Below are 15,764 nucleotides of genomic sequence, written 5' to 3'. Positions count from 1 at the left end.
ACTTCCTTTCTTACGAAGTGGTGAACACTATGGGCACGATGGCAGACTGTGTGAGCTGTAATCTCATGCTGGCAGCTGCCCTTTATTTTAAAAAAACAACTCGGCTTTTTACCCAGCTGGACACAGATCAGTGTTCTATCAGATGGACTACATCTGGTAGTACTGAAAGATGTCTCAGGCCTCTGATCCAGCACCTTCCCCGCGCCCTGACCTCTCCCCTTCCTGCGACCTTCAACACAAAGACTGGCCAGCACACAGGAGCGTCAGGGAAGACATCTGTCTGACACTATAAACTACAAGGGGATGTTTCCTCCTGTTCTGCACTGTGGTGTGAATGGAAAAACAAAACTTGATTCACACTGGCAGGCCCAAGTGGACCTGAACTATTGTGTCAGAGGTTTGAATGATGGTGTTGCACAGCATGATACCTTTGTTCACTGTGCTGTATGTGAAAAGCTGTGTGAAAAAACGCACGTTTGAAATAACTGTGATCCCCACAAGTTCCAGATATATCGTAATATTGTCATATTTAACATTTCATTTTCTTCCACCCACGATGTGCTGTAGTCAGTCAAGGGAATATGTTGGCCGTCACTAAATATAAATGTAATGAGGCTGTGATGACCTCAGTTTAGGGCTGCAACAACGCTTAGTTTCATAAGTGAATAATCTGTCATAATAATGTATATCATAGAATTGTTCTTTATTTTGAAATTCAACTTGTTTATAAATTTAAAAAAAAAAAATGTCTGCTTCTACACAGCAAATAAAAAATGTAAATCAAAGTATATATTCACATTGATGCAATAATGCTGTAAATTCAAAATAGTTTTAAAGCAGTCCTGCTCAACAGCCCCCAAAATCAAGGATATTAACTTTACCATGATATAAAACTTTGAAGAGCAGTACTTCCGCACACTGAAAAAACTACAAGTGTTGGGCTAATTGTTGGAGTTTAATTATCTCTTGATTGACTTGTTTTGTTACTTGATATTGCATGAGGAATTCGTGTAAATTCTAATCAAGAACAGGGATTTATGTTGTATTTGTTTTAGAGATACAATGGCCAGCAATGAGCATTACAAAATTGTACATCCTGCATATTTAAAGGGAAACTACGCTCATTTTCAAAATTCATACATATTATTTACGTAGTCTAAGACAGGCAAAAATATTAGTAAAAATGTATTACTCTCAAAAATCCAAAATCTATAGTGCTAAAATTCAAATTTGTCATGTCATCAAGTGTAAAGTCTGAAACAACTCTATAGACAATGAATTTGGAAAGATAGATGACACTGAGAGCCTGTTTATAGCTGGTATAAACATGCATCTTGGATGATCCGACCACAAATGAACAGCGCTAAATACATCTGTAAACCACCACCAAGATGCATTGTGATCTGATCAAACCATTTGCTGAGGTAGACTGGGACACAGTTGTACATTTATCTTTTGCAGTGTAAATGCTAATGTGTGCTTCTGGGTCCCTGTTACGCACATAACAGTGAAATACGTCATTGGTGCAGGAGGTATTGGTTGTTTTTTTTTGTGTCAGTTCTCTAGAAATTGTCTATTTCACGACATATAGGACAAAGTGTTGCATGCTCGTCCAGTGTTGCCGTGTGGAAGGAAAGGCGTCGGATTATGCTGACAGCGATGTCTTAAATTTGACTGACACAGTAGCTAATATGATCATCAAGCATGCCAGTGAGCAGCTTGCACGACTGTGGATGTAATAAGTGATGCTCGGGGCCTTTTGACCTTCAAGTGTAAGTGACATAGGCAGTATAGAAATCTGAACACAAGTGGTCAGCTGGAGATGCAAGACACAGATGTAAATGGTGATGTGTCTAGACTGTCCACCTGTGTTCAGATCACCGAAACACTTAATTTAGGCATTGTTCTCCTTTAACCGCACCACTAGGTTTCACAATGAATCTTCAAATTTTAAGTTTCACAATTAGTCGATGATCTCCAGCTTGTTTTTTCTACCCAATTTTCATCATACTATTGCAGCAGCTGTGTGAAGAGCACAGTGTAAGGATAACATTTTGTCGCTGTACAACTCCCACTTGTGTTTAGTCATTTCCTCTCGTATCCCTCGTATCATAAACGGTCCATCCTGTGCTTTAAACTCTGTGTATGTAACAGGCGTGCTGGTTTCCTAATGGTAGAAAGGCTTTTTTATTCCGCTGATTGTGTCTTTTTTTCCCCCTCTCTCTGTGTTCATATTATGAAGTATTTTGAAAACCACAGCTTAATATCATATCTGTATTACTGTTGCCCACCACCACTACCTTTGGTCCCCGAAGGCTACATAATTACAGTCCCCTGTTTATGTTTGTTGCTGCCAAACATCACTTTATTATACTCAGTAGCTATGGGGTCCCTGTTGTTGTGATTAGTTGCCAGTGAATTACCGTTTTTGTTTTGTGCCACTGAGTTCACTAAATCTCTACAGTGTGAAATTATTGTTTCAGTGTTTCCAATAAGCAGAAAGACTTTAATCCATAGAGAGGGGGTGTGCAGACCCTTGACATCGCCTGTCAGGAAGGTGAATAGTTCTACCAGCACTGCTGCCCCTTCATGGCTTCACTCCAAACAATAAATCAACTGTTAATGCATTACATGCCAAGAACTGTGGCTTTACTGAGGTGGCATTTTTCCCTTTTGGCCCAAACTGTTTAATCTCCCCCACGTCTGGCCTGTTGATAGCTCTGTGTGTGTGTGTGTGTGTGTGTGTGTGTGTGTGTGTGTGTGTGTGTGTGTGTGTGTGTGTGTGTGCGTGTGCGCGTGTGCGGGTGTGTGCGTGTGCATGTGCATGTGTGTGTGTGTGTGTGTAAGCTGCTCAGCCATCCGGCCGATTAAATGGCCATTATTAAGAGAGTATTATTGAAGTGTGCCTCCTGCCTGTCTGTCCTGTAGTGTTGTCTTTGTGATATTACAACTGCGATATTGGAACGGTTTAATTAATCTGCTGCCACACTAATGCCGGTTCCCACAGAGCTTGTCGAGAAATAACACTTTGGTTCTCTGTGTGTGTAAGCGATACACATGGAGACGCCTGTGTGGGCCACTACATTAAATTAGATGTTCGTTAACAATGAAAGCACATTTGTTATTGTCTTTGTTGTGTTTGGGAGGCTAAAACTAATGATTAAGCCATGCAAGTGTGTGTGTGTGGGTGTTGGGGTGGGGGTGGGGGTGGGGTTCGGTCCATCACTTCGCTCCAAGCTTGACTTGTTGTTAGCATTAAATGCATTGCAATGAAATGTGATACGGATATCAGTGCTGCCCAAAGATGAAAGTTTTATCCTTGAAATAACTTTAATTTGCACATATTTTGTACAGAGATTCAAGTTACCCAGGATATATGCGATTGTCTTCGGTGATCTTCTTAGTTTTCCTCCAATACCACCATGAGGTAGTCATTTGTGGTTTAAGAGAAATGTAGAGCTGCAGCCATTTATCAAATAATCGATTCGGGGTTTTTTTTGTTTTTTGTTTTACATTTTATAGACTAAACAATTAATCTATTAAACGAGAGAAAATAATCGACATACTATTTGACAATGAAAATAATTGTTAGCTGCAGTGTTGTGAAAAATATCGATACATATCAAGTATTTGGAACTTTTGGAACTGTTTCAGTGCTCATATTCAGCAGTATCGATACACCAGTACCAGCTCTTTTTTTTACTACAGTCTTTCTCTGTTACTCACCAAGAAAATTAGTCCTTGTCATGTTTAGCCTTGTTATATATTTAATAATAATCAGCCAGGCCGATAACCTGTTGACCACTAGTTTTCGGCATTAATGTAAGTGCTTATTTTTATCCAAATTTTAGTTTTTAAGTTCTGTAGTCTGTCCAATGGTCTGACAAGGTTAATATTTTGGCCTCTACCTGGAGCCCCTACACCCTGTATTATTGGTGTCTTCCCTTGCTGTCCTGACATGTTGTTGGACATGAATGTGGTCAGGGGTGAGGCACGTGTTCTCCCTCCTCCCCATAGCTGAGCTGCCCCGTATAGGAAAGGCTTCAGGAACCAAAAGTATAAACAGCCATTGTTCTCCCTGCTGGCTCGGTGAAACCACCCTGTCAGTATGAGAGATCTCTGCCCACTTTCATGTAGATACAGAGGGGCCCCCGACTACCATCTAATAGATTAGACAGTGTGAAATGGTTACCCAAGTGTCCACAGCTGTGTGTTTGTCGCATGCCAATGGAGAGAGGTCAATCTAGGTTCCCATGCTGCGTCTTCCCTCCCAACTACCATTACATAACCAGAGTGCATCTCTGTTTGGCAGCGCACGGCAGCCTGCCTCTTTCTAATGCTTATCACACTCCACCTGTCAAGGGCCAGTGTGTTGGTGATAAAATGGAGCCTGTTCTTCCTGCTCAGTCATTATGTAGCTAATTTATCAAGCAGGCTTGTTTCTCTGTTGTCTGCTCAGGGTCATAGAGTGGGGCAGGAGCACCCGGTATATGAGACAGTTCAATGGGAGTCTGGGAACACACTCGTTGCCCAGAGCTCTTAATCTCTTTTTCTTCCGTGTGATAGTGTAAAAGAACAGTGCAGCCGTCAGCCTGAATGAGCGTCTCAACGTAGACTCAATGCACAGAACTATTTTTTGTGTTTTCTGCTGGAGAAAAAATGAACCACATGAAGATTATACGAAAGACGATTTGTGATGTAAAGCTAACTGTAGGTCTTATTTGCCTGTTCTTACTGCAGCATTATGGCTATATGGATGTCTTGCAAATAGGGCTGTCCCAATTGAATCAGAGGGATCAGTATCAGGCCCAATGAACGCATTTTTTAATTCATCAGGATTGGTTATTTTGAGCACATGCCCCACCCGATCCAGGTGTCATAAACGGAGAGCATGATTTGCGGCACATATTAATGATATATTGTAATGCTGCTACTCCAATAAGTAGAAACTGATATTTTTCATGTTCAACTTCAGCTGCTACACCACTTTGAGTGAAATTAATTTTTTTGTTGTTCATTTGTAATACAGCAATAAGCATTTTTATTTGTTGTGTCTTGAAATGTTAAAGTTAAGCTTCACACTACTTTGTTTCATTCAAATAAACAGTTATTTTATCATCATAAACCCACATCAATCTAAGCAGATCAAAACAAAATGAAATTTTAAAAAGCCATCTTGACTTGTCTTTCCACTTTTTAACAACCATATACTCAGATTGGTTGAAATAAACTCAAAATTCACTCAGATGTGAAAATATGCTGGCTTTATACAAAATAATTACTAATTAATTAAATGGAGGCTGGTGGGTTCCAAATAATAATTTTTTAACAGAAAGTAACTTACTCCCACAAAGGAGGTGGACAATACAACAAGACACTTCCCCAGAGTGATCTTACAGTTTTCAGCAACAGATTCAAACAAAATCCCTGTGGTAGCTTTTAAAAAAGCTTTGGCTAAGAAAGGCTGGAAACAGCATATCAGACTAACTCAACAGATTAGGTAGGTAAAACCTAAACAGAACTACTAACAGCAGAGCATCGTAAATACATAATGAAAATTTCACACTTGGCAAATATCTTGAACTACTAACGCTGTAAAAGATGTTACCAGGAGAGTGTTTAAGCCGAGGGAGCTGATTTTAATTTAGAAAGAAAAGGAAATGGGTTCAGAGGAAAACAAGCTCATGCTATTTGTGTGTGTGTGTGTGTGTGTGTGTGTGTGTGTGTGTGTGTGTGTATCTATTCATCTATTTATAGATGAATAGATAACACATTACTTAATGGAAGAAAAAGCCACGAGAATCACATTGCTATATTAGAGAATAAGCATTTTTTTAAAGTGAATTCTTGAGATAGATTTTAATCTGGAAGGAGTACTTTGCTACCAGCAGGGGGAAGTTACTTGGAACTGTTATTAATGTGATTTATCTGATTTAATTCATACCTCTCATTTTTTTCATGGGCACGTTTGTCAGACATCCTGTAAACAGACGTGATGTCTCAGTCTGGAGAGAAAGGGAAGGTAAGTAATAGGCAGAAATTTCACCAGAACAGTTTTTCAACAGAACTATGACAAATCAACAGAGAATTCAGGAGGGGTTCCTAATAAGGCAGTGGTGATTAAGACTCATGGTACTTGTAATCTCATGCACACATGCTTGCACAGGCATCCAGAGAGGATATCCTGCATAAATGTTTAAGTGTTTCATGGCAAGGTTTTATTGCCCATTGGAATTCCTCAATTATAGGCATCATCATCAATCACACTCTTATACACTCGCACGTTTACACACCTCATAAAATAATGAAAAATGCCAGAGAGTGAAAGGAGCAAGAAGTAAAACATAGGGAAATTACATAACGGTAAAATTAAATCATTACTGCCTCTTTAAATGTTATTCATTACATATTTTATGACCAGTTCAGTACTTACTTATTTGCTGTTTCTGACCCTAATTTGTGTCTTTTTTTGCTCTAAAGTTCCCAGATGCAGCAGGTTACGTAGGATTTGCCAACCTCCCAAACCAAGTGCACCGAAAATCAGTGAAAAAGGGATTTGAGTTTACCCTCATGGTTGTAGGTGAGTAATCATTATTTTCTGTCATGGTCTTTTGTTTATGGGTTAATACAAAGTGCTTGATATGCTGCAAGTGCATGAATTTAGCACTCAAAAATAAAGTACTGAAATACCTTAAAAATCAGACATTTTTACCTAAGTCCATAAAGAAAGTACTTGAAAAAACTGAGAGGAGAACACAATAATCAATTATTTTATGAAATGATTAGATAATTGTTTAAATTAGAAAAATGTTGAAAATTAATCAGCAAAGAATGGCCGTGCTTGCAATTATTTTTCTTATTGCTACTCCCTGCTTTTAGTTTCCTTCCTTTTTGTTCTCTACAATTACATGCCTGAATAATAACAACCAGTTAATTTTAGGCATGAATTTGCACAATTCCTCTGCAACAGATGGTTGTGAAGAGAACAATTGTATCCTTAAAAATATAAATGAGTGCTAAAAAAAAGTATAGAAAGTCCTTAAATTTGACTGTGCAAACCCTGTATATGATTTCTTTTTTTACCATTCTCCTTGTTTTTCAGGGGAGAGTGGTTTGGGCAAATCAACACTTATAAACAGCCTGTTTCTCACTGATCTCTACCCTGAACGCTACATCCCTGGTGCTGCAGGTAAATTCTCCTGTACTCACACACATAAAAAAATACGCACACTGTAATAACAGAGAAACGTCTGCTGCAATGTCTCCAGCAGCGCATTATTTCAAGAGGAATGTTGAGAATGCCTTAGTCTCAAAATATGACCCTGCCCTTCTTATGACTTGACTTAGATTAGGACTTGTTCTGGCTTGAAAACAATTACCCTGGCCCTCCCTGGTCTGTTTGTGCATATAAGTAAAAATGTAGCTCTTTATGATGACAAAACCCTTAATTTAATTTTTGAAGGTGTATCCACCTTATTAAAGCCTGCGGTTGTGGCAGGTCAGCAGCTTGTGTAAGCATGTAGCTCAGGCAGGAATTTTGGATATTAATGTTCCTCCTGGGTACCACAGTGTCTCCTCCGTTATGCCACCAATCAATAATAGTTGTACTTCCTCTCTACAGAGAAGATTGAGAGGACGGTGCAGATTGAGGCATCGACTGTGGAGATCGAGGAGAGAGGAGTGAAGCTTCGCCTCACTGTGGTCGACACCCCTGGATACGGTGACGCCATTAACAGCCAGGACTGGTATGTTTATGTGCCCTGGAGGAGTGTGGAGTAATAACTTGGGACATGTTTCCTGTCCAGCATGCTCTCTCATCCTTCGCTCCTGTCCTCAAAAACTCCCTTTCTCAAGTTTCATCCCAAACTCCCTGTTTCCTACCTTTCCTCCCTTTGCATTCCCGATGTCTAGATGTCCTTCAGCTGCATGTGTGTGTGTGTGTGTGTTTGTGTGTGTGTGTATGTGCGTGTGTGTTTGCCTGAGTGCCATCCTCACGGCAGTAGTGTCAATGCAGCCTCCATGAACTGTTTCCTGTTGATTGTCCTTGCATAGTTGCATTTTTATACCCCTTTGCCTTCTCCGTGCAGGATGTGTCTGTCGTCACCATCTCAATAATTCGATACATAACGTTTAAAAGCAAATAAATCAAGCTTTTGTAATTGAGGACTGCACACAGTGCATCATGTATTGATTAAATTAGTTGCAATAATAGGGTTTTAAAAAATTCAAATAGCTAGCTACCTTTTGCCACAAAACAAGACAAAAATAGAGACAGTATTTCGATTTTTTACACTGTGCTCTCTGCTTAGACAAACATTGAATGTACGCTTCTGTAAAATTTCGCGTCTATCACATCAGCTAATCATTCAGAAACAAAGGCGTGAAAATAGCTAATATCCTTTTTTTCTCTTTCTAACACGGTAAAAAGTGATTGGAAAAAGATCACTGATATATGACAAGCCTACATGTCAAGATGTAAACTTTTCTGCAGCTACGCTTTAATTTTACTTTGAATTCTTGTATTTTTAATGTTTATTATTATTTTCAAGAGTTTAAGGGATTCCCAAGCGTATAGAGCAACATAAACCCCCTCAATTGAAATGAATCCATCCATCCTATATCCCCAAACCACACATAAAACTTCACCACTAAGTCATTGTGCGAATGCAAAAAACAATATTTGGCTCATTTGGCTAATTACTCTTCAGAGTTGTGTATATGATTGCCCTTGCTTGAATGCCATTCTCAGTTTTGATGTTAAAATAGATGTTTACAGGGTTGATTAAGGAAACTTATGTCTGTTTCTCTACCTCTAATGACAGCTTCAAGACCATCATCCAGTACATTGACAATCAGTTTGAGCGATACCTCCACGATGAAAGCGGGCTGAACCGAAGACACATTGTTGACAACAGGGTGCACTGCTGCTTCTACTTCATATCTCCATTTGGACACGGGTAAACAAACACGCACTTGCACTCTGTGAAGCTGATTTTTTCTTTACCCAGCAGTGGTCTAATCCAGTACATTACAAAGTACCTGAAAGTAGGGCTGTCCCAAATATCAGTTTTTTGGGCATCAAAGCTTCACTGAGAAACAGCTGAGATTAATTGAGGCTTCAAACAGGGGTTGAGGATAATGACAGGAGGACGTAAATTACTTTTTTGAAACATCAGTTTTCAGTCGTTGCAACTAAAATAACTTGAAAATTGCTCACTTTGTAAGCTGCACGTCACAATAATGTTAGCCATAAATAATAGCTAGAAAGAAAAATTATTCACAAGACAATTGAGCTCTTATTTTAAGTTTTCTGGTGATTCGCCAAGTTTGTTGTAGATTTATGATATGCCAGTTTCCTTTGACATATCTGACACTCAACTTTTTGAGGGACACCCTCACAAATTCTGAAAGTTTTCCTGATGCTTAACTTTTTTTGACATCCTATCAGTGTATCTGTAAGCCTGTCACGTGATCAAACTGTCCCATGTTTACAAGTGCTAGTGACTGATGTTAGATGATAGCAAGTCACATTTACAAAGCTATTATTTGGTTTAAAAGCTCACTGATCCGTTTTTTCTCTCTCTTTGTAAACTGTCCCCTCCTCTGTGTCCGCTATCATCTGTTGTCCACTGTGTGCTAATTGGTCTTTGTCCTTTTTATGATCTTTTTCTCTGCTAGTCTAAAGCCTCTCGATGTGGAGTTCATGAAGGCCATCCACAGCAAAGTCAACATAGTCCCAGTCATTGCCAAGGCTGACACACTGACACTGAGGGAGAGGGATCGCCTGAAGAGGAGGGTGAGTCACTTCCGGCGGAAGTGAAGTAAACAAATCTCAATTACTGTGTCCGTGTCTCCCTAAAATATGTGTAGGTTTGAATGAAAGCGGTCCTAACAAATGTACAATTCTGTATTAGCTTTACTTTGTCTTTAATGTTACTTTTGATAGCATTCAGAGGAACCCTTCAGTTCCCAGCTGCTCCAACAATAGTGGCAAACTTTAACTTTGGAAAAAAACATTACGCAATGATGAAGGTGTTTTGGTTAACCAAGTGAGTGCTAACTGTCAGCTCTCAGCCAAACGAATCATGGTTCCTTCCTAGTGAGTAGTAATTGTCCCCATAAAAGCTTTCAATTTTACTTCAATAATTTTTAAAATACATAATCCTCTAGATTTTATTATCTTTGCCAACCATATACGTAAGTTTCTATGAGCAACGACGGATGCCTTCCCCTGAAAGTCAACAGGTAACACGGATGTTAAACTGAACACTGGTAACTCTGTATTTAGAAGGAGTTTTTTGTTTGTTTAACCAATGGAGATCTTAACTGTTATTTGGCAGACAGTCAAAAATGTCCACATTTAATTCAAAAGTTTGTCATAAGGTAGCTAAGATAATTTAGAAACTTTAGAGAATTTGCTCCTGTCACTGCGACTTGTCACCACAATAATGGCAGTTCTACCTGCAGTGGATGTAAGCGTCTTCCCCTAGATTTGATTCTTGGCAAAAAGCTGGAACGTCTAAGTACTTGTTGCCAGGATGTTGGGGACTTTTGACTTGTGTTGTGTGTTTGTTTTTCTCCCATGGTTTAGCCATTAGAAAGTGGATCATTGAATAATGCACTAATAATAGCAAAATTACTTATCCATCCTCATTGGCAGCGTGGTATGTCCGACATCTGCGTGTTCCTTGTGAGAAAGCACACGTGTACTTCCCCGTGTAATTGCAGTGATTTATGTCTGATATTTTGTGATCTTGATGATACTGCCAGCAAAGGGAGGAGCGATGTAAGACAGGAAACACTAGGAGGAGCATTCCTAGGAAGAGACTGTTGTATATAATATAGTTCAGCACATCTCATCCAGTCTCAACCCATCCCAGATACTTCCTGTTGGAATTGACACAAGTGCCTGCCTGCCTGCCTGCACGCTCCACAGCTTCCTCCTGTCCAGAGGCAGAAAGACACAGGTTTTGGGCATATTTCAGACATTAGCATGGACTCAGGGGACTTTATATAAAGATGGACAATTTGTCTCCACACCCTCCTACTGTAAACAAATCAGGCCAAAATATCCCGCATACGGCCGCCAGCATCTTATGCTGGTGATGTCATTTGGAGCCAGTGTCTGTGCAGTAGTTACCTCCGCTGTATTGAGTTCCCGCCCATACACCCTTCAGACCAATTGCGATGCATGCCTCATTTTTATAGCATCAAAATAACAAATTTAAACCAAACTAATCAGAATAACGAACACTTAATACATTATAACACTTAATCATTAATACAGTGTTCCCTTCTTACAACAGTTGTTTTACTACTTATGCAAGGGATGTGACAACCCCCCCACCCCCCCGCCTTTAGCCAATTGGCATGAATACAAAAACACACCTTCCCACCCACATCCATGCGCTTGACCTCCATGCCAAAATTCAGTGGCTGCCAAAAGGGTGGTGAAATTGTTGTGGACCTACCGACCATCCACCAGAGCAACTTATAGAGCGCATCTAATAAAAATAGTCATTAGTTGTCGTTCTCGTTCAGAAAAAATGCAGGCAGTGTATGGGCTGTTGTTGCAAATTACTTTTTTCATTACTCTTTTTAATTGGGAGTCAGCCTGTCTCCCCACCTGCCCGTTCTTGCCCAGACCTCCCACCTGCCTCTCATTCAGGTCTCGGAGCCGGTGGTCTGGCAGGGTGTCAGTCTGACCGGAGTCCAGCTCAGCTCTGTTCCCCTCAGCAGCGAGCTGGCTTTGTTCGAGGCTCCAAGTCTGACTGCTTGAAACTGCTGGTGTAGCATCTTGGTGAGACAGGACATAGTCTGAGGACACACACAGTCTTTCTTCCTGAATTTCCTAAGACAACAATATGTCACATGTGCGTCATAAGGACAATACAAGCACTCAGTAACTCCTCTTATTCTGTGCTTTTGCTAGCACTTTGTTCCAGTATCAAAGGTGAAATTTGTCCACAATGTTGTCCTTAAAGGACCTGCCAATTGGACTGTGCTCTGTTAAGTTGTTTTGTGTTTTGACCTTCCTCAAACCTTCTGAGCGTTCCTCTGGCACTTAATGAACAAAACCGTATTTCCTGCCACCACAGACCCCCGCCCCAATCTATAGAAAACCCCCAAGCTTGTTGGCTCTCTGATCCAGCTGGCAGCGTGCAGTATGTCAGCTGACTTGATTACAGCTATAGACATAACTCATGTTTAATTATGTTCACGTTTTGCTTTCTTTGAAATCACTGTTAGAGTTTAGTTTGGTTAATTTAATTAGTCAAAAGGACAGTGTGAAATTACATTGTTCAATTACAAGAAATGAAAACACAGTTACACTAGATTTAGCATGATGCTAATTTCCATCGTTAGTCCTACAATATTTTATTGCCAACGAAATAGCACTTATGAATATCAAGTCAAGTCAAGTCAATTTTATTTATAGTTCCCATTGTCACAAAACATGGTTTGCCTCAGAGGGCTTTACAGTGTACGACATCCCTCTGCCCTTAGACCCTCACATCATCCAAGGAAAAACTCCTGAAAAAGAACCCCTGTACCGGGGGAAAAAAAAGGAAGAAACCTCAGGAATAGCGGTAGAGGATGATGAGGGATCCCTCTTCCAGCACGGACGGACGTGCAGTAGATGTCGTAAATAACAAATGAAATACAATCTGCACTGAATATGCACTGTTAAATACAAAAGTTGGTATGAAATACACAATACCTACATTTAAAGTGACCAGATTTGTTTGAACTATAAAAACAGTAACTATAAATTGCAAATACAGTATGAAATACACAATAACTGATTTAAAACTGACCACATTATTAGTCTGGATTCCTTAAACTACAGAAACAGTAGGTTCACATTGCAAAATACAAACTACAATATGAAATACCCAACAAATACATGTTAAATTGACCAGTTAGAAGTGCAGGTGTCTTACGTAATAAAAACTCTAAGTACACACTGCACAAAACAAAGTACATTACAAGACACCCAATTAACTTCACTATAAAAAGTCAATCTTAGCAGCGAATGTACCCTACAAGGGTAACATCTATGCATTCACTAAGATAACCTCTATCACCTTTCTAAGATAAGTACTGACATGACTGATTGCTCAAAATCTAGTTTTTTTAGACATCATATACTGTAAATGAAGCCAATACCGTTGGAGCAGGAAATGATAAAAGTGGGGCAGTGGAAATACTGTATCTTTCTGATCTGACCTCTTTACTGCTAACTGTCCACAACACTGAATGTCTATGTTTGTTCACATGCTCCGCTAAGTGTTCCCTTAACAGACATTTCCCGCTGTACACTTAAGAGCTGCTGAGCTCAACAAAATGGACAAACTCACGCATAGGCCCACACACGCAAACTCAAATCCATACGTTTTCCGATTCAAGGGATGAAGAAAACAGAATTATGTCTTGACTCCATTTTACACTGGTCTTGTTTTACTGTTGAATCACACAAAAAAAGTTTTTATTTAGTTTGGCTGTATCTGATGATGGGCGGCATGGTGGCTTTGTGGTTAGCACTGTTGCCTCACAGCAAGAGGGTCCCTGGTTCGAATCCCGGTTGGAACGGGGTTCGGTCCGGGCAGGGGGCCCTTCTGTGTGGAGTTTGCATGTTCTCCCCGTGTCCGCGTGGGTTCTCTCCGGGGTCTCCGGCTTCCTCCCACAGTCCAAAGACATGCAGCTCAGGTTAATTGATGACTCTAAATTGCCCTTAGGTGTGACTGTGAGTGTGTATGGTTGTTTGTCTATGTGTGTCGGCCCTGTGATAGTCTGGCGAACTGTCCAGGGTGTACCCCGCCTTCCGCCCAATGACAGCTGGGATTGGCTCCAGCCCCCCCGCGACCCTTACGAGGACAAGCGGTTACAGAAAATGACTGACTGTATCTGATGATGGTGAGTTCCTGGAAAAGTCATTATTGTCAGGAAATGCAGGCGGTTAATTGACCTATCTGGCCTATGTTTAGTAACGGCACCGTGTGTCCCCAAAGAGAGTGCATTATCTCCTGTTTAGGCACATTTTGGGCATACACAACTATTATCTTTATCTCAATTTGTAAAAATAAGTACACTGCAGTGGTGCCACTGTGCAGTCAGATTGTGTGGGGAATCCTCAGATCTACACAAAAACCCTTATTTCATTCAGTAACGCTTTACACTGATCAGCCAAACATAAAAACCTTTGACTCGGGGGGGTTGAACAACTTTGACCATCTCGTACAATGTCATGTTCTGCTGGGAAACCTTGGTTCCTGGCATTTATGTGACGAAAAGCTCAAGGCATTGACCTGGCCTCCAAATTCTCCAAAACCCAAACTGATCAAGCATTCATTGGACATGCTGGTACCACAGAGGTACTCTCCATCCATGGTGGCGCCTCCGTGGATTGAACTTGGCTCTGACCTTTCAAGGCATGGACACGGGACCTCTGGGGGTTGTCCTGTGGTGTCTGGGCAGCCAGGGCGTTAGCAGCAGATCTTTTGAGTCATGTGGGTTGTGAGGTGGGGTACTAACATGTCCCATGGATTTTCGGTCAGATTGGGATCTGGGAAATTTAGAGACCAGGTCAACGCCTTGAACTCTTTGTCATGCCCCTCAGGCTGTTCCTGTGCAGTTTTTGTGGAGTAGCATTATACATTGTCCTGCATTGGGGGCCACTGCCATTGGGGAGTGGAGTTGCCATGAGGGAATGAACTTGGTCTGCAACTGTGTTTGGGTGGGTGGAGCGTATCAGGTTGCTTCCACATGAATGCCAGGATCCAATGTTTCCCAGCAGAACACTGTATTGTAACAAGATGAACAATGTTAAACAAATCATTTGTCAGTCATTTAATGTTGTAGCTGATCAGTGTACATGCATTTTAATATGATTATTCCTGGCTCTTGAAAACCTATTTCATTGGAAGGTGATCATGAGACACATTTTATGCAACTAAGTTCCAGCTGTAAAAATGTTAATATTTCACCCTATACATCCTCAAACAGATTTCTGGAGAAAGATTTTTGGAAGTCTGTGTTAATTTTAGGCCTTTCAAAATACACATTTCAACATATGTCCTTTGGAGGGGACAGTGGGACTTGCTTCTTCTTATTTTTAACCACTTTCAATGCTTAAAACCCAGATCAAGGCAATAGAGCCGTATGTTGAATGCTCAGAGATCTTATCAGCTGAGGAGGAAAGTGAGGAAGAAATTAGAAAAATTCCACACTATATTTAACCACTGAAAAGCACAATCCCATTTAATTACACATTTCTAAAAGTAAATTTAATCATATATTTTACATAAGTATTAATTAATTTATATTTTGTGGAAAACATTGACCCAATGTGCACTATAAGGGACATGTTTTAAAAAATTTATAAATAACATTTTTTTTTTGAGAGAAAATAATCTTTCTGATTTGTTTCTTACATCCCAATTATTTAAATTATGTAAAGTAATCCACATTGTTTTCTTTCAGGTGTCAGGAAGATATAACAAAACAACTTTACACTTATTATATGTATATTATTTGGGGCTTTTACAAAAAATCCCATTGGGACATCTGATTATTCAGACAATGGTAGCTATCAAAAATGAGCTCTTATATTTCCTGCTCTTACTGATTTATCATGTTTCTTGAGGGCGTGTAAACATTGTAAATGGTAAGCGTCATAGTAATGCTCATTCATCTTTTCAAGTGTCTCTCAGGCGAACAAATGTATCTGGCTCGAGTATTTGTTGGTTCGAACAGATTAGTTG

At 40.1% G+C, this 15,764-nt stretch overlaps 1 protein-coding gene across 2 annotated transcripts in view; it reads left to right on the top strand.

The window, feature by feature from the left end:
- LOC121943910 (septin-2) overlaps positions 1-15,764 on the top strand; it is a 32,999-nt gene that overhangs the window by 1,902 nt on the left and 15,333 nt on the right. For both annotated transcript variants that reach the window (XM_042487511.2, XM_042487510.2), the window contains exons 2-7: positions 5,976-6,022; positions 6,481-6,580; positions 7,103-7,189; positions 7,622-7,745; positions 8,823-8,957; positions 9,679-9,796. In XM_042487511.2, the coding sequence (XP_042343445.1) occupies positions 5,996-6,022; positions 6,481-6,580; positions 7,103-7,189; positions 7,622-7,745; positions 8,823-8,957; positions 9,679-9,796 (591 nt within the window). In that variant the 5' untranslated portion in view covers positions 5,976-5,995. The remainder of the gene's footprint in view (positions 1-5,975; positions 6,023-6,480; positions 6,581-7,102; positions 7,190-7,621; positions 7,746-8,822; positions 8,958-9,678; positions 9,797-15,764) is intronic.

The sequence above is a fragment of the Plectropomus leopardus genome, chromosome 4 (genome assembly GCF_026936395.1).
Source record: "Plectropomus leopardus strain MGB_pleo_1.0 chromosome 4, ASM2693639v1, whole genome shotgun sequence".
NCBI classification, from domain to species: domain Eukaryota; kingdom Metazoa; phylum Chordata; class Actinopteri; order Perciformes; family Serranidae; genus Plectropomus; species Plectropomus leopardus.
This window is presented reverse-complemented; position numbering and strand designations above follow the sequence as displayed.